Source organism: Trichomycterus rosablanca, chromosome 21 (assembly GCF_030014385.1).
Source record: "Trichomycterus rosablanca isolate fTriRos1 chromosome 21, fTriRos1.hap1, whole genome shotgun sequence".
NCBI classification, from domain to species: Eukaryota; Metazoa; Chordata; class Actinopteri; order Siluriformes; family Trichomycteridae; genus Trichomycterus; species Trichomycterus rosablanca.
The window spans coordinates 15,461,370-15,483,439 of NC_086008.1; the positions used below are offsets into that span (position 1 = coordinate 15,461,370).

Consider the following 22,070-nt stretch of genomic DNA (forward strand, 5'->3'; position numbering starts at 1 on the left):
TATATGGACGATTGGCTTGCCCGAAGGGTGGGAGTGCCGGAGGGCATTCCTTGTTGTAGAAAACTGCTACAGTTACGACCTCTGCAGGCTGATCGATGGTGCCTGCTCAGAGACAGATGGAGATAATGGAGATCAGTGACTCTCCGTGCACAATACAGATCTCCATGTGAGCTCCAGGTGAAAAAGAAGCTGTTGCTCACACATTGGAGAGGGCATGTGAAAGTCATGGCCCACTTTGGTCAGTAGTAGAAGTAGCAAAATGCAATTGGGCAATTGGATACGACCAGATTGGGAAAAAAACTGGGGAAAACCATGTACAGTGTATCACAAAAGTGAGTACACCCCTCACATTTCTGCAGATATTTAAGTATATCTTTTCATGGGACAACACTGACAAAATGACACTTTGACACAATGAAAAGTAGTCTGTGTGCAGCTTATATAACAGTGTAAATTATTTCTTCCCTCAAAATAACTCAATATACAGCCATTAATGTCTAAACCACCGGCAACAAAAGTGAGTACACCCCTTAGTGAAAGTTCCTGAAGTGTCAATATTTTGTGTGGCCACCATTATTTCCCAGAACTGCCTTAACTCTCCTGGGCATGGAGTTTACCAGAGCTTCACAGGTTGCCACTGGAATGCTTTTCCACTCCTCCATGACGACATCACGGAGCTGGCGGATATTCGAGACTTCGCGCTCCTCCACCTTCCGCTTGAGGATGCCCCAAAGATGTTCTATTGGGTTTAGGTCTGGAGACATGCTTGGCCAGTCCATCACCTTTACCCTCAGCCTCTTCAATAAAGCAGTGGTCGTCTTAGAGGTGTGTTTGGGGTCATTATCATGCTGGAACACTGCCCTGCGACCCAGTTTCCGGAGGGAGGGGATCATGCTCTGCTTCAGTATTTCACAGTACATATTGGAGTTCATGTGTCCCTCAATGAAATGTAACTCCCCAACACCTGCTGCACTCATGCAGCCCCAGACCATGGCATTCCCACCACCATGCTTGACTGTAGGCATGACACACTTATCTTTGTACTCCTCACCTGATTGCCGCCACACATGCTTGAGACCATCTGAACCAAACAAATTATTCTTGGTCTCATCAGACCATAGGACATGGTTCCAGTAATCCATGTCCTTTGTTGACATGTCTTCAGCAAACTGTTTGCGGGCTTTCTTGTGTAGAGACTTCAGAAGAGGCTTCCTTCTGGGGTGACAGCCATGCAGACCAATTTGATGTAGTGTGCGGCGTATGGTCTGAGCACTGACAGGCTGACCCCCCACCTTTTCAATCTCTGCAGCAATGCTGACAGCACTCCTGCGCCTAGCTTTCAAAGACAGCAGTTGGATGTGACGCTGAGCACGTGCACTCAGCTTCTTTGGACGACCAACGCGAGGTCTGTTCTGAGTGGACCCTGCACTTTTAAAACGCTGGATAATCTTGGCCACTGTGCTGCAGCTCATTTTCAGGGTGTTGGCAATCTTCTTGTAGCCTTGGCCATCTTCATGTAGCGCAACAATTCGTCTTTTAAGATCCTCAGAGAGTTCTTTGCCATGAGGTGCCATGTTGGAACTTTCAGTGACCAGTATGAGAGAGTGTGAGAGCTGTACTACTAAATTGAACACACCTGCTCCCTATGCACACCTGAGACCTAGTAACACTAACAAATCACATGACATTTTGGAGGGAAAATGATAAGCAGTGCTCAATTTGGACATTTAGGGGTGTAGTCTCTTAGGGGTGTACTCACTTTTGTTGCCGGTGGTTTAGACATTAATGGCTGTATATTGAGTTATTTTGAGGGAAGAATAAATTTACACTGTTATATAAGCTGCACACAGACTACTTTTCATTGTGTCAAAGTGTCATTTTGTCAGTGTTGTCCCATGAAAAGATATACTTAAATATCTGCAGAAATGTGAGGGGTGTACTCACTTTTGTGATACACTGTATATAAGATTAAAGCCATAACATTAAAATAATCTCCTTGTTTATCTACAATTACTGACTGTAGTCCATCTGTTTCTCTGCATGCTTTGTTAGCCCCCTTTTCATGCTGTTCTTCAATGGTCAGGACCCCACAGGACCACTACAGAGTAGGTATTATTTAGGTGGTGGATCGTTCTCAGCACTACAGCGACACTGACATGGTGGTGGTGTGTTAGTGTGTGTTGTGCTGGTATGAGTGGATCAGACACAGCAGCCCTGCTGGAGTTTTAAACAACTCACTGTCACTGCTGGACTGAGAATAGTCCACCAACCAATAATATACAGCCAACAGCGCCCCGTGGGCAGCGTCCTGTGACCACTGATGAAGGTCTAGAAGATGACCAACTCAAACAGCAGCAATAGATGAGCAATCGTCTCTGACTTTACATCTACAAGGTGGACCAACTAGGTAGGAGTGTCTAATAGAGTGAACAGTGAGTGGACACTGTATTTAAAAACTCCAGCAGCACTGCTGTGTCTGATCCACTCATACCAGCACAACACACACTAACACACCACCACCATGTCAGTGTCACTGCAGTGCTAAAAAATTATCCACCACCTAAATAATACGTACTCTGTAGTGGTCCTGTGGGGGTCCTGAGTATGTAGAGAAACAGATGGACTACAGTCAGTAATTGTAGAACTTCAAAGTGCTTCTACATGGTAAGTGGAGCTGATAAAATGGACAGTGAGTGTAGAAACAAGGAGGTGGTTTTAATGTTATGGCTGATCAGTGTATATCCCACCACTGCCAATTTGCCAATTTTGGGCCTCTCTCGCTCACTTGCTTGCACTGTATTCAATCACAGCTTTAAGTCACTTTGGATAATGACTACTCATGATTCTCAAAACTTACCTGAACCATGGGGTCTGACTTGGCCAGGCGCTTCAGGCCTTCAACAAGCTTTGGAAGATCGGCTGGGTTCTTGGCTTCCACAGCCACTCGTACTACGGGGCTAACACTAAACTTCATCACTCTCATGTTGTGAGCTTGCTCATAAGTGGTTATGGTACCAGTCTTTACCAAAAACTGGTCAACTCCAACTAATCCTACAATATTCCCACATGGCACGTCTTCGATGGGTTCAACATAGCGGCCCATCATCAAGATGGTTCTGCAGCAAATCAGAAAATTAATAAACAGAACATTATATGCAGGTAATTTATTCTTATTTAATTATGATTTGTCATATTTATTAAAACATAGCAAACCTTTGAATAGGCTTCAAGTACAAGTCCTCTTTCTTTCCTGGTGTGTAGTTTGGGCCCATGATGCGAACTTTCTGTCCAGTGGCAACAACACCGGAGAAAACACGACCAAAGGCATAGAATCGGCCCTTGTCGCTTGTCGGTACCATTTTGGAGATGTACATCATTAGTGGAGCTTTAGGATCACAGTTCTTGATACCTAAGAAAATTCAGATGAGTCCACTTAAGTCCACTTAAATTACAGTGTTCCACAATGAGGGAATCATGATTGGATCTAAAAGGAAAATCCATTAAAGGATCAGTCTTTATTAGCAATGATAGGTCCTGGGTCACCACTTTGTGCCAAACTTTAGGGAGAGAATTGCCAATCAGTTCAAAAAGCAAACGAATGCAAGACTGCATATAATTTATTCCTTCATCATCTACTGTTCATAATATTGTCAAAAGATTCAGGGAATATGAAGAGATCATGGTTCATGAAGGGCAAACCTGGAAACCACTGCTGAATGTGTGCTTTCAGATTATGCTACTATGATAGTAACATAGGCTCGGGAGAAAGTAATAAAACCATCGTCACTTAACAAAGTCCGCCGCTGCATCAAGAAATGCAACCTGAAACTCCCTTTAGGGTAGTAACTATACACCGATCAGCCATAACATTAAAACCACCTCCTTGTTTCTAAACACTATCCATTTTATCAGCTCCACTTACCATATAGAAGCACTGTGTAGTTCTACAATTACTGACTGTAGTGCTTTGTTTGCCCCCTTTCATGGTGGTGGTGTGTTAGTGTGTGTCGTGCTGGTATGAGTGGATAAGACACAGCAATGCTGATGGAGTTTTAAACACCTCACTGTCACTGCTGGACTGAGAATAGTCCACCAACCAAAAATATCCAGCCAACGGCGACCCGTGGGCAGCGTCCTGTGACCACCGGTGAAGGTCTAGAAGATGACCAACTCAAACAGCAGCAATAGATGAGCGATCGTCTCTGACTTTACATCTACAAGGTGGACCAACTAGGTAGGAGTGTCTAATAGAGTGGACAGTGAGTGGACACGGTATTTTAAAAGCTCCAGCAGCGCTGCTGTGTCTGATCCACTCATACCAGCACAACACACACTAACACACCACCACCATGTCAGTGTCACTGCAGTGCTGAGAATGATCCACCACCTAAATAATACCTGCTCTGTGCTGGTCCTGTGGGGGTCCTGACCATTGAAGAACAGGGTGAAAGCAGGCTAAAAAGGTATGTAGAGAAATAGATGGATTATAGTCAGTAATTGTAGAACTACAAAGTGCTTCTATATGGTAAGTGGAGCTGATAAAATGGACAGTGAGTGTGGAAACAAGGAGGTGGTTTTAATGTTATGGCTGATCGGTGTATGTTTATATATGTTAGTATTGAAAAGTTTTACGTACCCATGGCTGACTCATCATCTCCAGGGCCTTCATATAGTAGCTCACATCTGTATTTCTGAGCCGTGACTGGCGAAGGTAGATTAATGGTAATCATCTGAAGCAAAGCATCACCTGCTGGCAGCCAGCGGCGCATCACAGCCTGCACGTGGAAGATAAAAATTACATTTCACTGACCTGTACAATTCAATGTGCCATTATAAATTAATTCAAAAAACATATTAATATTACCTTAAGCAGTGGCTTTCCTTCCTTCTCTTTATCTTCAGCATCAAGCTTAATATTCAGCTTTTCGATTAGTTTTTGGGTTTCCTCTTTGTTAAAGTTCATGATGGCATCAAACACCTTTTTAGACATATCAAACATACAAAAAATCACACTCACCGACAACTGTATGGTACACCTAACAGGTAAATACATTAATTACTTATTTTACAAACTACACCTTATAGATACACTATATTGCCAAAACTATTCACTCACCCATTTAAATCATTGAATTCAGGTGTTCCAATCACTTCCATGGCCACATGTGTATAAAACCAAGCACCTAGGCATGCAGACTGCTTCTACAAACATTAGTGAGAAAATGGGTCGCTCTCAGGAGCTCAGTGAAGTCCAGCGTGGTACCATGATAGGATGCCACCTGTGCAACAAGTCCAGTCGTGAAATTTCCTTGCTACTAAATATTCCACAGTTGACAGTCAGTGGTATTATAACAAAGTGGAAGCGATTGGGAACGAGTGTTAGGCCACGTAAAATGACAGAGCGGGGTCAGCGGATGCTGAGGCGCATAGTTCGCAGAAGTCGCAAAGTAAATCGCTACAGACCTCCAAACTTCATGTGGCCTTCAGATTAGCTCAAGAACAGTGTGTAGAGAGCTTCATGGAATGGGTTTCCATGGCCGAGCAGCTGCAATGCAAAGCGTCGGATGCAGTGGTGCAGAGCACGCCGCAACTGGACTCTAGAGCAGTGGAGACGTGTTCTCTGGAGTGACGAATCACACTTCTCCGTCTGGCATTCCGATGGACGAGTCTGGGTTTGGCAGTTGCCAGGAGAACAGTACTTGTCTGACTGCATTGTGCCAAGTGTAAAGTTGGTGGAGGGGGGATTATGGTGTGGGGTTGTTTTTCAGGAGTTGGGCTCGGCCCCTTAGTTCCAGTGAAAGGAACTCTTAATGCTTTAGTATACCAAGAGATTTTGGACAATTTCATGCTCCCAACTTTGTGGGAACAGTTTGGGGATGGCCCCTTCCTGTTCCAACATGACTGCGCACCAGTGCACAAAGCAAGGTCCATAAAGACATGGATGAGCGAGTTTGGTGTGGAAGAACTTGACTGGCCTGCACAGAGTCCTGACCTCAACCCAACAGAACAGCTTTGGGATGAATTAGAGCGGAGACTGCGAGCCAGGCCTTCTCGCCCATCAGTGTCTGACCTTACAAATGCGCTTCTGGAAGAATGGTCAAAAATTCCCATAAACACACTCCTAAACCTTGTGGAAAGCCTTCCCAAAAGAGTTGAAGCTGTTATAGCTGCAAAGGATGGGCCGACATCATATTAAACCCTATGGATTAAGAATGGGACGTCACTCAAGTTCATATGCGTGTGAAGGCAGATAAGTGAATATTTTTGGCAATATAGTGTACCAAAGAAGGTATTCTGTTTTCTTGCAGCATGTTTAGTGTCGCATTTTGTGAAATGTCATGTGTTTGATTAGTTTAGATGCCTTTGGTTTGTATTGTGTTCACACCTGATACAAGATCGTCCTGCTCAGTTCGATGTGCACCAGAGCTCAAAAGGAAGCGTTCACACTTACTGTAACCAACCGCTCTAACAGAGCAATCGCACCAGGGTTTGTTTTAATCCAACCAAACCTGACAGATATAAACACAATCTAAAAGCTCCCCAACTCAAAACATTATCAACAGTACACCTACATTAATGTTTCTGAACCTCCGGATAGACCCACTGGCTTTTAGTCAAGAAAAGTCTGGACACCCCTGATATCAGCTGAGTTTGTACACAATTTGTTGGTGTGTGTGTGTGCATGTGAGTAGCATTAAATCATATCACTGTACTGCACATCATAATATCAAGCAGTAATTTTATGATGAATTTTAGTAAAATCTTTACTGCACACCTTAAATATTGGATCCAGGACAAGTTGGCAGAAAGTGCGAGGTAGCTTTTTCCCGTCTGCATTGTTTGCTGTTTTGCTGAATTTTCCACATGAAGGATCAAAGTACCTGAAGGATGACAACAAATTATGTTTGTTTGTTTTTTATATTAGGATTTTAACGTCATGTTTTACACTTTTGGTTACATTCATGACAGGAACGGTTACTCATCACACAAGATTCATCAGTTTACAAGGTTATATCGAACACAGTCTTGGACAATTTTAGTATCTCCAATTCACCTCACTTGCACATCTTTGGACTGTGGGAGGAAACCGGAGCACCCGGAGGAACCCCATGCAGACACGGGGAGAACATGCAAACTCCGCAGAGAAAGGACCCGGACCACCCCACCTGGGGATCAAACCCAGAAACTTCTTGCAGTGATGCGACAGTGCTACCCACTTAGCCACTGTGCCGCCCCAACAAATTATGAACAAAAGTATTGTGATACCTTTTCTGTTATTTTTCATTCATGTGTTTAAGCTACAACAATTCCTAATAGGTGTAACAGATTAATTATATAAAGGAAATTATAAGCTTCTAGCTTCTATGCAGCAACGTTTTAGGAAAGGCCATTCCTGTCCCAGCATTACAGTGCCCTGTGCACAAAGCAAGGTCTATAAAGACAAGTTCTCCAGTGGCCTGCACAGAGCCCTGACCACAGCCTCAGTGAATAGTATTGGAATGAACTGGAACATCAGTTGAGGCTTTATTGACCAACATCAGTGCCCAGTCATACAAATGATCGTCTGACTGAATGGACACATACTTGAATATACATAGAGGTCACTATTTTAATACCATTTGTCTATGAAATGGGATGGGCAACAAGCTCATGGTCAAGTGTCCAAATACTTTTGACCATATGAAGCCTTTTGTCTTAATTACAGCCATTAGTCTGTTTGAATATGTCTCCATCAGCTTTACACACCTAGATTGGGGAATGCTTGCAAGGTAGCAGTTCCTGCTGAAGAGAAACATCCCCATAACTAAACGTGCTTCACAGTAGGTATGGTGTATTTCCGTTGGTGTTCAGTCCATAAAGGTTCATTTTGTTCTCATCTGACCTTTTGCCACATGGCATTACAGTCTTCCAGGTCTTTCTTGCCACCCTGTTATCTTTGGCCAGACTGACCAATCTCAGCCATACAGACTCTTGGTAGCTTCCACGATTCATATCTTCCTGGCTTAGGCATCCAGTTTAAAAGGACAGCTCGATCTTGGCAAGGTGTCGGTGGAGCCATATACCTTCCACTGTGTGTGATCTGAAAGCTGATTGGTTGTTCAGGAGCATATTTTAACGGTTACTATAGGAAACTAGTATATTTGGTAAAAAAAAAAAACAGTGGTACCTTGTAACTCAACGCCCTTTGTTGAGAAATTTGTACCCTTAAACTCAACGTGTTCAGTTTAAAAAAATTTTTTAAATTTAATTTCAAATTAACAATAACCAGACGTTTTGTTCAGCGCTCAACTTAAGCCGTGCAGGAAAACGTCATAAAGGTGCGCATATGAGACCAATCTGCATTTATGTGGAATAACATTTACATTTATGGCATTTAGTAGATGCTTTCATCCAAACGACTTACAGTACTGGTATATTGTTTAAGCAATTGAGGGTTAAGGGCCTTGCTTAAGGGCCAAACAGTGGCAACCTGGCAGTGGTGGGGCTTGAACCGGTGACCTTTCGATTACTAGTCCAGTTCCTTAACCACTAGGCTACAACTGCCCTACAGTCAAGTCCACTCTGAAAGCTCCACATGTATGTATGTGTTCAGCTGGATTTTCCTCCTGTTTCACTTTTAAACTTGTGTTACAGCTCGGGGTGCTGAGCAATTGTAAGAATCATCTTTTTTTCGAGAGAGTCTAAAGCGTTTTTCATTAAAAAGCAGCGCAAAAGCTAATGTGCCGCTTCTCATGTGAATGCGTTTTTACTGAACGGACTACGGTATTCCAAGATCAAGCATCTCCATGATTAAGAAGCATAAGGAATCAGTGTTTTCAATTGTATTTCAGTGTCTCTTATATTATATTTGTGTTATATCAATGTATAAGTGTCAAAAACAACCCCATTATTTTACATAAACCTAAAATATATGCAGTTCCACAGGACCATGACAGGTATTACCAGGTTTCCCATACATCCTTATGGGAAAAAAATACCTCAAAACTCAACGCCACTCCCAGAACCAATTGACATTGAGCTTCAAGGTACCACTGTACAGTATATGTGTATTTTGAGTGGCTGAGTTCCATCAGGGCACGAGTCTTAAATATATTATTAAGGCTGTCAATCATTTACTTTTAATAAATGGTTCACTTACTTGTCTCCCCAAAGCTTCTTCATCATCTCCTCCACCTTTTTGCAGCGATCATCAGGGGAAATATCCGATTTTTTCTTTTCACCTTTGGCAGCAAACTTAGCCACGTACATCTCAGCGAACTGTTTTAGGGTAAAGGCCCAGCCGTGAAGGCCTGACCCAAATCCTACTGTACCTATCACAGGATCCACCTGAAAGACAGTTAAAATCATGCATTACTTTTTTAATGCATTTTCCCCTTTTTCTCCCGAACTTTAGCACATCCAATTTCTACCCAATTGTGTTATGCGTTCTCTCTACTGGTGCTAACCCCCACCCCGATTGAGGAGAGCGAACTGTCACATGCCCCCTCCGACACGTGTGCAGTAGCCGACTGCATCTTTTCACCTGCATGAGGCATGTTCATATGCGAATCAGCTTTGTGTACGGAGAGACACACCCTGATCAGCATTATTCCTTAACTCTGTGCAGATGCCATTAATCAGCCAGCAGAGGTCGTAATTGCTTCAGTTATGAGGTCCCTATCCGGCTCCCTCCCTGGATGAACAACAAGCCAGTCATTGTTCATATAGCCGCCCAGCCCAGTCGGATGACAGAGCTGAGTTTCAAACCAAGAAGTTCGAAAAGTCATCTCTGGTGTGCTAGCGTGTTTTACCGGAGAAAATCTCGAGCTCTCAAGTTCGAATCTCAGCTTTGCTATCAGCTGGCCAGGCGATTGGCTGTGAGTCTGTTGGGGGAGGGACAATGGCTGAATGGGGCACTTGCACAAGGTCAGCTGATCACTGATGGCAGTGCTTGGCTCTCTGCATGTGATACTGCGGTCACACAGCCACACGACTGGCTGTGAGTCTGTGGGTGAGGGACCATGACTGAACGGGGTTCAGCGTCAATTGGCAATTAGGACCTCTGCTGACCAGTCAAGGCACTTGCACAGGGGCAGCTGATCTTGGATGGCATGGAATACTGCGGTCTGTGCGACCCCATCCTTGCCAGGTAAAAAGAGGCATTCGCTGCACCGGTGTCTCTATCCACGGCCCTCCTCAGTTGGGGGTGTGGGTGGCAGCAGCAACCAGAGAGAGAGATTTCAGAAGTTTCAAATGGCCACAACTGGATTGGGTGTCAAATGGGAAAAAAAACAGTCCACACAACCTGCAAACCTTGAATTGCCTGACAGATTTTCACACTACACGACTTTCCAAGTCGTCAGATCGCTGTACAGTTTACCCTACACAACTGGATCTCTTGCAATCGGGAGTCTTTTAAGTTGTTGTGCATTTCACACTACACGATCCACCATCAGGAGGAATCGCAGATGAGTCTGTCTGGTCTCCCAAACTAGATTTTGTCACGAAAACACACGCTAGAAGTGACGATGGGTTTAATGATACTACGTCCAAAAATACACATCAACAAGTAGCGAGCGATCAAAGTTGTTTGAGCACTGATGTGCAGAGTAAAAGCAAGTAGGACAAATAAATGAATCTGAGTGGATTTGGCAACACGACCAGCAGGAATCATCTGTTCTGTAGTGAGTTGGAGGTAAATAAATATTTTTTTGCAATGCAGTGTGGGTATTATGGTTTGGCGTGGACGATAAGATCACAAAAAACTGTAAAGCTGGTATGTGTGCTGATGTATTCTGATAGAAACTATATTATGCCCCTGTCCCACGTTTTTACACTCCTCCCCCGGGTTTCCCCTCACCCCGTATCTTGCGTTCTCATTGGCTGTAGTTCGACATAGCACTCGCTGCCACTCGCAACCAGCTCACAACGCCTTTTACACTACACGATTTGAGTCTGCGACTGCTCGGCGAGCCGAGTTGCTTATGCCTAGTTCACACTACACGATTTTGGCCTGATTTTCGCTCGCCAACTGGCCAAATATCTAAATCTGAGTTGCCCGACTGGCAATGAGTGCTATGTCGAACAGCCAATGAGAATGCAAGATACAGGGTGAGTGGAAATGCAGTTGTAAAAAGATGGGACAGTGGCATAAGGTCAGTGGCAATTAAAAATCAGATGTAACTAAATGTACATCACACATGCCATATAACAGGATTGTTTTTATTTTGATGGAAGCGCTATTTCTTTACATTTTCGCAAGTTTCGATGTACGTGTGTGTGAGACGAGTGTATCCAGCTTCACCGTAAAGTGTCGGCGATCAGAACTGAGCGTGACTGACAGAGACAATAGAGTTTTTAACAAGACACTAACTTCTAAAGTCAGGTGTAAAGCTGTTTAAGGATCACAATTTAAATCTAGGGTTTATATCGCCGTTATGGTACTAAACACAGAGAAATCCAAGAACTTGAACGATGCAGAGCATGACATCTGAAGCTTCACTAACTAAACTGCAAACCAACACAGACTTTTTATAAAGTTTTACACATCCAGGACTGGAGCAGTTAAGATCAGCTTTGTGATATCCAAACAGCACTGTGTGTAAAGTTAATGCACATTTTGTTCACATTTGTTTTCAAGAAAGTTGATTAAATAGTGAAATAATGTTGATGTTTTTACTCTGCCTGCTTTTCATTTTCTGATTGTAACATCTACTCTTAGCAGTAACAGCTTATCAGAACTGTAAAATTTAGGCAATAAAAAGATTTCTTATTAATATTGAGCAGAATGAAGTTGACTCTGGCCCTCCACAACAGTAACAGTTTCTTATGTGGCCCCTTGGAAAATTTAATTGCCCACCCCTGATTAAACCCCTCGTCACTTCTCGTGTTTGTTTTCGTAACAAAATGTAGTTTGGGAGACCAGAGAAGCTCGCCTACGATTCCAGTTTGTGATAGATGGTGTAGTGTGTGACCCGCTATTACAAGAGATCCAGTTGTGTAGTGTGAACCTGACAGCAACCTGACGACTTGGAAAGTCGTGAAGTGTGAACTTGGCATTACGAGCTGCCACATCTAGCGGCGACCAGTCGGTGAGCGAAAACTTTCAACTAGGCATAACACAAGTACCAAAGAACCACATTTATTTACATGAGCACATAAAATGAAGACAATTCCAAAAAGACACAACATAAATTGACTTTTACCATAATATTGCCCATCGGTCCATGCTCTCCTTCACCGTAGGTTGAGATGATAACATTGACATTCTCCACAATGCGCTGAAACGTGTTGTAAAGCTCGTCTGCATCCAGCTGCAGCTCGAGCAACGCACGGTCCATCTTGTTCATCATTAGGACGGGCTTGATGCGTTCTGCAATAGCCTGCCTTAAGACGGTTTCCGTCTGCACGCACACACCTGCACAAAAACAAACATGTTAAAAATCATTCATTCAAATGTAGGTATTTTTTTATTCAAGATGTGATTTGTAAATGTTGTGGTGGACAGAAATTAAGTTTTAAAATACATTGCTTTCTGTAGCACTGCCTAAAAATATATATAAAAAGATTTATTAGGCAGCAATTCATCTAGTAAAAACTAATAATAAAAAATACAACCCCAAATCTTACATTAACTTTGACTTTTATGTCATTGCAGACTGGATGAACCTGAGATATTTTATGTTTTATCTGCTGAACTTCATTTCAATTATTAATAAACATCCATTCCTGCATTTCAGGCCTGCAACACGTTCCAAAAAAAGTTGGGACAGTAAAGCATTTACCACTTTGTAATGTTGCTATTCCTTTTCACCACACTTAAAAGACGTTTTGGCACCGAGGAGACCGATTTAGTGTTTCAGCATTTATTTTGTCCTGTTCTTCCTGCAAACACGTCTTAAGATGTGCAACAGTACGGGTTCGTCGTTGTCGCATTTTTCGTTTCAAAATTCTCTACTGGGGACAGGTCAGGACTGCAGGCAGGCCAATCTAGTAGCTGTACCCTCTTCTTCCTCAGCCATGCCTTTGTAATGTGTGCAGCATGTGGTTTTGCATCGTCTCATTGAAAAATGCATGGACGTCCCTGGAAAAGATGACGTCTTGAGGGCAGCACATGTTACTCTAAGATCTCAATGTACTTTACTGCATTAATGCTGCCATCACAAAAGTGTAAATTACCTTTGCCAAGGGCACTGACACAACCCCATACCATGACACACCCTGCTGGACTTGTTCCTGATAACAGTCTGGATGGTCCTTTTCCTCTTTGGTCCGGAGAACACGGCATCCATTTTTTCCAAAAAAGACCTGGAATGTGTATTTATCTGACCACAATACATGTTTCCACTGTGTGATGGTCAATCCTAGATGCCTCAGAGCCCAGAGAGATCAACGCTGCTTCTGGACATGGTTAACATAAGGCTTCTTTTTTGCACAGTAAAGTTTTAAGTGGCATTTGTGCAAGTAACTCTGTATTGTAGTGCTTGACAAAGGTTTGCCAAAGTAATTCCTCACCCATGTGGTTATACCAGCTATTGTTGAGTGGCGGTTCTTCATGCAGTGCCGTCTGAGGGATCGAAGATCACGTGCGTTCAGCTTAAGCTTGTGCCCTTGGCCTTAACGCACTGAAATTCCTCCAGAATCCTTGAATCGTTTAATGTAATATGCACTGTAGAGGGAGAAATATGCAAATCCCTTCCAATCTTTCTTTGGGGTACATTGTTTTTAAACATTTCAATAATTTTCTCACACATTTGTTGACAAACTGGAGATCCTCTGGTCATCTTTGCTCATTAGAGACGCAGCCTTTCCTGGATGCTGCTTTTGTACCAAACCATGATTACAATCACCTGTTGACATCACATCATCATTTAGTTTTTTCACCTCATTACTAGCCCTAAATTGCCCCTGTCCCAACTTTTTTTGGAATGTGTTGCAGGCCTGAAATGCATGTTTATTAATAAATGAAATGAAGTTGAGCAGATTGAGCATGAAATATCTCAGGTTCAAACTGTCTGCGATGAAATAAAAGTCAAAGTAAATGTAAGGAACACTGCATTTTTATTTTATTTGCATTTTCCATACTGTCCCAACTTTTTCTGATTTGGGGTTGTAAATAAGTAAATATAAACACAATCTGATAGACCCTCTGTATCTGACCTGCTGAAGTTCAGCACTGTCATACCTGATACACAGTCTACTACTACAAGAGCCCCATCTGTAACTCTTAGAGCCGCCGTCACCTCGGACGAGAAGTCCACATGACCCGGAGAGTCGATCAGGTTTATGAGAAAACCAGATCCGTCCTTGCACTGCTTGATGAAGGCCATATCATTGTCGCTGAGCTCGTAGTACAGAGAGATAGCTCTGCATTAAAGATAATACATCAATTTATTTTATTTTATTTATACATAATAGCTTTTAAAATCTTAAATCTAAAAGTACTGGGTTGGGTTTTAATTTTATGACATGGGCATGTTGTGCGGAAGCTTTGGATGTTCACTTTATCAGCTTTTTTTAATAACATTATTTATTTCTATTTTATTTACGCATTTTCTCCCAATTTAGCCTAGTCAAATTGTCTTCCGCTGCTGGGGAATCCCTGATTGCAGTCAAGGAGGGTATATTGCTGCTCACGCCTCCTCCGACCCGCGTGCAGTCCTTAGCGGAACCCTTTTCCACCCATGCATTCTGCTAATCAGGGTCCTTACACAGCGTTTGAAGACCCCACCCACATAGTCCGGTCATCCCGCCCTAGCAGAAACGTGTCTGCTGCAGGCACTGTCAATCATGCCCGCTAGATGGCGCCGAGGAACCAAGGAGTTCAGAATCTCGGCGCTGATGTACTAGCAAAATATCCTGCTGCACCACCTAAGTTTTATAACATTTTAACAGAAAAACAGTAATTAGTTACACTAAAATGAATATTAATGTTTAAATATTATAAAAAAATGACATTGTTTAAAGCCAGCATAAACACCTACGTGGACTTGATGGTAATGCACCGTTCCTGCTCATCTTTCCTGGTGTCCGTGAACCTGGTCTCGCCTGCTCGCGCGGAGGCGATGATACCTGCCTTGCACACTAGTGAGTCGGTCAGAGTGGATTTTCCATGGTCCACATGGGCGATAACAGACATGTTCCTGATGTTGGACTTTTTGTCCATGATCTCTCGGATCTGGTCTACCGTAAAGTTCACCTGTAATAAAAAAATAAGTTTGAGAAACACCAGAATACTCAGAAATTCTTCTTTGCTCTTGTGAAAGTCTAATCAGCAAATAGAGAAAACATTATTGCAGCTAATAGAGTATATTATTTTAAGTCGGATGATAATTACACCCCATTTATAAGAAATTAATGCAGACATTTCCAACCAGATGTGTCATGTGGGCCAGTGTGCGACAATATCAATAAGTGTTATATACACTGATCAGCCGTAACATTAAAACCACCTCCTTGTTTTTACACTCACTCTCCATTTTATCAGCTCCACTTAACATATAGGAGCACTTTGTAGTTCTACAATTACTGACTGTAATCTATCTATTTCTCTACATACTTTTTTAACCTGCTTTCACTCTGTTTTTCAATGGTCAGGACATCAACAGAGCAGGTATTATTTAGGTGGTGGATCATTCTCAGCACTGCAGTGACACTGACATGGTGGTGGTGTGTTAGTGTGTGTTGTGCTGGTATGAGTGGATCAGACACAGCAGTGCTGCTGGAGTTTTTAAATACCGTGTCCACTCACTGTCCACTCTATTAGACACTCCTACCTAGTTGGTTCACCTTGTAGATGTAAAGTCAGAGACGATCGCTCATCTATTGCCGCTGTTTGAGTTGGTCATCTTCTAGACCTTCATCAGTGGTCACAGGACGCTGCCCACGGGGTGCTGTTGGCTGGATATTTTTGGTTGGTGGACTATTCTCAGTCCAGCAGGGACAGTGAGGTGTTTAAAAACTCCAGCAGCATTAATGTGTCTTATCCACTCATACCAGCACAACACACACTAACACACCACCACCATGTCAGTGTCACTGCAGTGCTGAGAATGATCCACCACCCAAAAAATACCTGTTCTGTGGTGGTCCTGACCATTGAAGAACAGAGTGAATGCAGACTAAATAGGTATGTAGAGAAATAGATAGACTACAGTCAGTAATTGTAAAACTACAAAGTGCTTCTATATGGTAGGTGGGGCTGATAAAACGGACAGTGAATGTAGAAACAAGGAGGTGGTTTTAATGTTATGGCTAATCAGAGTATACAGTGGTACCTTGTGACCTCCCCTAAACCCGAAATCTTTTAAATTCGATGAAACATCATCAAAGTATTAATATTGACAATATTATATCAAACAAACCAGCAGAATCTCACAATCAAATGTATGCTGTCCATTTAATCTCAAATTAATGAGCATTAAAAAATTCCAAAAAAGTTCAATGTTTGATAAAGCGCACGGTAAACAGCAGCACCGTGACCCAGATTACCACACAACAACATAAAATCATAACCGCTGCTTACCTGAGCGTCTCTTCTTCAAATTGAGACCAAATCTATACCCGTGTGTTGTTCCATTAGGCATATAATCCACTTGTTTTTCTTCTTGGTGGCCATCTTGTATGTTTCCAGAATATTTCCAGAATGTATAAATCCATCTTTAACTGTGTTTGTCCACCTAACTAACTAAAAGCGTCTTAGTTGGAAAATTTATTCTCTCAGCTTTCGCGGTAAAAAGCTGAAACTGGTAATTCGTTAACTAAGCTGTCACATACCTCTACAACCAATAAAGAGAGAGTTTTTTTCATTGCCAGCTCACCTAAATCAGACACGCTGGAGTAATAAAAAAAATTTGCACATATTGCTTTGGATTCGAGGAACAACTAAAGTTCCGCCCAAAATCTGAATTTAGAAGCTCTGATTGCTTTATACAGCTGTTTTTCAAGGTTTGACCACGACTGAATCTTTGAAACACATGCACCGATCCATGGAGTCGTTTACACACAACACCATAATGAAACAGAGTGAGCAAAACAAAGGAATCTTTGACCGAATGAATCTTTGACCGAATGAACCTTTACCATAGATAAGAGCACAGCTCCCTGATTCGATTCCAATGAATAATTAGTTTGAAAAGAGTCGTTTCTGACGTTACTCAGTTGGCTTTTTCACAGACTGATGTAAAGAAATGGGAAAGGGGTAAATTTCATGTGTATGGACAGAGTCTGACAGAGCTTTAGAGCCAAAAAGGCACAAATGTATTGATTTTTAACTGTTTTGCATTGTATTTCAGTGTTTTCTTATATTATATTTGTGTTATTTTCAGTGTGTAAGTGCCAAAAACAACCCCATTATTTTACATTAGCCTAAAATATATGCAATTCCATGGGACCATGGAATTCATTAACAGGTTTGCGATACATCCTTATAGGAAAAATACCTTAAAACTCAACGCCACTCCCAGAACCAATTGGCGCTGAGTTTCAAGGTACCACCATATATAATATTGTTGCGCCTTTATTACATATGACATAAGTATCACTGTCCGATATGTTCCAAAAATCTTCATGTACCTGTTACGTTACGGCCAGTATTTCTACACACCCTGCCGCGTTCTAAGCCGTTGTAAAATTCCCGATAAATGCACACCTAGGACCACCTCACATCATTCCATATTAATACGCCACTGAAAAGAAAAAGTGAATGTTATGTTTGCCCTCATGTTGCCTAGCAACAGCAACACTGTTAACGGCCTACCTGGGGTCACGGAAGAATGCTTTTTGTAAGTGTTTTCGTAAATAAAAACATTTATAAATTGAACATTGTTGTATTTTATGTTGACCGCCGTTTTATAAAAGCAATACGCCACTCGAGACGCGTCTCCGCTTCGCGTCATGCCAAAACATCCTTCCCCATGATAAAATCTCAGTAACGCACGGTCTCTCGTGGCTTATTGCTCTAATAATAAATAGATTTACAAAGGCCTAGGTAAAGATGTTTAGTAAACATGGTTAACGGTATCGGCACTGCTACATAGCTAGCTATAGTCTTCACAGTTCTGTTAGCCACTATTAACTATGAAGCAAGTCAATTTATTTGAGCTTATTTTTAAGCCTATTTTAAAGCAATGCACGTCACTTGTGAGTCTGGTTTGCATTATTACAAGCTGTGCTATTTTGGCTGCAGGTTAAGGCACAGAAGCATTGCCACATCCCAACTTTTCTGGAATGTGTTGTAGGCCTGAAATGCATGTATATGTATAAATTATGGACGTCTTCAGAAGTTTTGCACTGAATTAATTCCAACTAAATGTAGTGAAACGTTATGTCTGCCCACACATAGTTTATTGTGCTTTCTGTGCCAGAGATGTAACTGATTAGCTGTGTAAGATTTTAAGCACAGTGCAAGGCTCCACTTGGTCAGGCTTGTTTAACCATCATGTCCCATAATTCAGCAGGCCAGCTTGAACTTGCAGGAGTGCTATGATATTTGTCTTTACCACCTGCATATTTCATGTTTTAATTAGACTTGGTTGACAGATAAGGGCAGTTTTGCCCTCTGAAAAATAATTTGCAAACACAACGCTCACACAGCGCCCACAGGTTTAGAAAAAAACAGGTTTATCTTCAACAATAAATTGCATTGATATTTTAATATTACTGTGCAGATTGTCAGTGCACCTACTTTTAGTTGCAAGAAAAGTTTGTAAACCCTTTGGAAATATCAGATTTTATACACTTGTATGTAATCTTAAATAATATAAATAAATACAACCTAAAATCAAAGAAAAAGTTGGGACAGTATGGAAAATGCAAATAAAATAAAAACACAGTGTTCCTTACATTTACTTTGACTTTTATTTGATTGCAGACAGTTTGAACCCAAAATATTTCATGTTTTATCTGCTCAACTTACAGGATTGGACAAAATAACTGAAACACCTGTCATTTTAGTGTGGGAGGTTTCATGGCTAAATTGGACCAGTCTGGTGGCCAATCTTCATTAATTGCACATTGCCCCAGTAAGAGCAGAGTGTGAAGGTTCAATTAGCAGGGTAAGAGCACAGTTTTGCTCAAAATATTGCAATGCACACAACATTATGGGTGACATACCAGAGTTCAAAAGAGGACAAATTGTTGGTGCACGTCTTGCTGGCGCATCTGTGACCAAGACAGCAAGTCTTTGTGATGTATCAAGAGCCACGGTATCCAGGGTAATGTCAGCATACCACCAAGAAGGACAAACCACATCCAACAGGATTAACTGTGGACGCAAGAGGAAGCTGTCTGAAAGGGATGTTCGGGTGCTAACCCGGATTGTATCCAAAAAACATAAAACCATGGCTGCCCAAATCACGGCAGAATTAAATGTGCACCTCAACTCTCCTGTTTCCACCAGAACTGTCCGTCGGGAGCTCCACAGGGTCAATATACACGGCCGGGCTGCTATAGCCAAACCTTCGGTCACTCGTGCCAATGCCAAACGTCGGTTTCAAGGGTGCAAGGAGCGCAAATCTTGGGCTGTGGACAATGTGAAACATGTATTGTTCTCTGATGAGTCCACCTTTACTGTTTTCCCCACATCCGGGAGAGTTACGGTGTGGAGAAGCCCCAAAGAAGCGTACCACCCAGACTGTTGCATGCCCAGAGTGAAGCATGGGGGTGGATCAGTGATGGTTTGGGCTGCCATATCATGGCATTCCCTTGGCCCAATACTTGTGCTAGATGGACACTTGGCGTCACTGCCAAGGACTACCGAACCATTCTGGAGGACCATGTGCATCCAATGGCGGTGCCGTGTATCAGGATGACAATGCACCAATACACACAGCAAGACTGGTGAAAGATTGGTTTGATGAACATGAAAGTGAAGTTGAACATCTCCCATGGCCTGCACAGTCACCAGATCTAAATATTATTGAGCCACTTTGGGGTGTTTTGGAGAAGCGAGTCAGGAAACGTTTTCCTCCACCAGCATCACGTAGTGACCTGGCCACTATCCTGCAAGAAGAATGGCTTAAAATCCCTCTGACCACTGTGCAGGACTTGTATATGTCATTTCCAAGACGAATTGACGCTGTATTGGCCGCAAAAGGAGGCCCTACACCATACTAATAAATTATTGTTGTCTAAAACCAGGTGTTTCAGTTATTTTGTCCAACCCCTGTAATTTTATTTGTTAATTTACCTCCATTCCTGCATTTCAGGCCTGCAACACATTCCAAAAAAAAATTCTAATTTAGGGCTAGTAATGAGGTGAAAAAACTAAATAATGATGTGATTACAAACAGGTGATTGTAATCATGGTTTGGAACAAAAGCAGCATCCAGGAAAGGTTGAGTCTTTAATGAGAAAAGATGATCAGAGGATCTCCAGTTTGTCAACAAATGTGTGAGAAAATGATTGAAATGTTTAAAAACAATGTACCTCTACAGTGCATAATATCATTAAACTATTCAAGAAATCAGGAGGAATTTCAGTGCATAAAGGCCAAGGGTGCAAGCTTAAGCTGAATGCCCGTGATCTTCGATCCCTCAGACAGCACTGCATCAAGAACCGCCTCTCAACAATAGCTGATATAACCACATGGGTGAGGGATTACTTTGGCAAACCTTTGTCAAGCTCTACAATACAGAGTTACATGCACATGTTACAAATGCCACTTAAAACTTTACTGTGCAAAAAAGAAGCCTTATGTTAACCATGTCCAGAAGCGTCGTTGACTTCTCTGGGCTCGGAGGCATCTAGGTTGGACCATCATACAGTGGAAACGTGTATTGTGGTGAGACGAATCAGCATTCCAGCATTCTTTTTTGGAAAAAATGGACGCCGTGTGCTTCGGACCAAAGACGAAAAGGACCATCCAGACCAAAAGCCAGGGTCTGTCATGGTATGGGGCTGTGTAAAGGTAATTTACACTTCTGTGATGGCAGCATTAATGCAGAAAAGTACATTGAGCTCTTAGAGCAACATATGCTGCTTTCAAGACGTTATCTTTTCCAGGGACGTCCATGCATTTTCCAACAAAGACAATGACCCCATACTGTTGCACATCTTAAGACGTGTTTGCAAGAAGAATGGGACAAAATAAAAGCTGAAACACTAAATCACTTGGTATCATCGGTGCCAAAACATCTTTTAAGTGTGGTGAAAAGGAATGGCAACATTACAAAGTGGTAAATGCTTTACTGTCCCAACTTTTTTTTGGAATGTGTTGCAGACCTGAAATTCAGGAATGGATGTTTATTAATAAATGAAATAAAGTTGAAATAAAGCTGAGCAGATAAATCATGAAATATCTCAGATTCATCCTGTCTGCAATCAGATAAAAGTCAAAGTAAATGTAAGAAACTCTATGTTTTTTATTATTTGCATTTTCCATACTGTCCCAACTTTTTTCTGATTTGGGGTTGGGGTCGAGATTTATTTAACATTTTTCTAAGCTTCGACTATCTAGTTTTTGAAAGCCTGTGTCCACTGCAGCCTCAGATTTGTGCTCTTGGCTCAAGGTAGCCTTTCTGTCAGCTCAAGCCAATCTGGTTCAATTTCTTTTGACCTCTTTTATTACCAAACCATTTAGCCTGCAGAACTGCTGCTCACTGGATTATTTTTATTTTTTTGCTTTTTTCATCATATAGCCATGGCGCCACCCAATATGAAAAGCTAAATATTTTAAAGGTGACATAATACTAATTGCATTATAAGAATGTAAATGTATGAGAATGAAAATAAAGTAGTTAATACTGCGATGATGTTTTGCGTTATTGATGACAACTGTCTACAGTATCAGTTTGTTTATTTGCGTCGATTCATTTAAAAGAGTCGTTCAAACGAATCGTTTGTGTGTCGCGCACCGTGCCAGTGAAACATGAACGCGCGCGGCACCGCAGTGAGCACAGGGTGTGATCGGGTTATTTATAACGCCGCTATGTCGCTTACACGGTGTAAAAGGACATAACCAACAAACATAACGACCCGTCAAGATAGCATAAACACACATTATCTGACAACTATTAGATAACTATGCAAAGCAACAATTATTCCGACAGTCCTTCCCACGATACATCTTAATAAAGGCCTATATTTAAAAG

At 42.0% G+C, this 22,070-nt stretch overlaps 1 protein-coding gene across 1 annotated transcript in view; it reads right to left on the bottom strand.

Moving 5' to 3' along the window:
- eef2l2 (eukaryotic translation elongation factor 2, like 2) overlaps positions 1-22,070 on the bottom strand; it is a 45,424-nt gene that overhangs the window by 19,925 nt on the left and 3,429 nt on the right. The window contains 9 exon segments of the mRNA XM_063017453.1: positions 2,858-3,116; positions 3,214-3,409; positions 4,637-4,775; positions 4,865-4,978; positions 6,776-6,881; positions 9,140-9,327; positions 12,186-12,397; positions 14,165-14,346; positions 14,964-15,178. Of these exon segments, the coding sequence (XP_062873523.1) occupies positions 2,858-3,116; positions 3,214-3,409; positions 4,637-4,775; positions 4,865-4,978; positions 6,776-6,881; positions 9,140-9,327; positions 12,186-12,397; positions 14,165-14,346; positions 14,964-15,178 (1,611 nt within the window).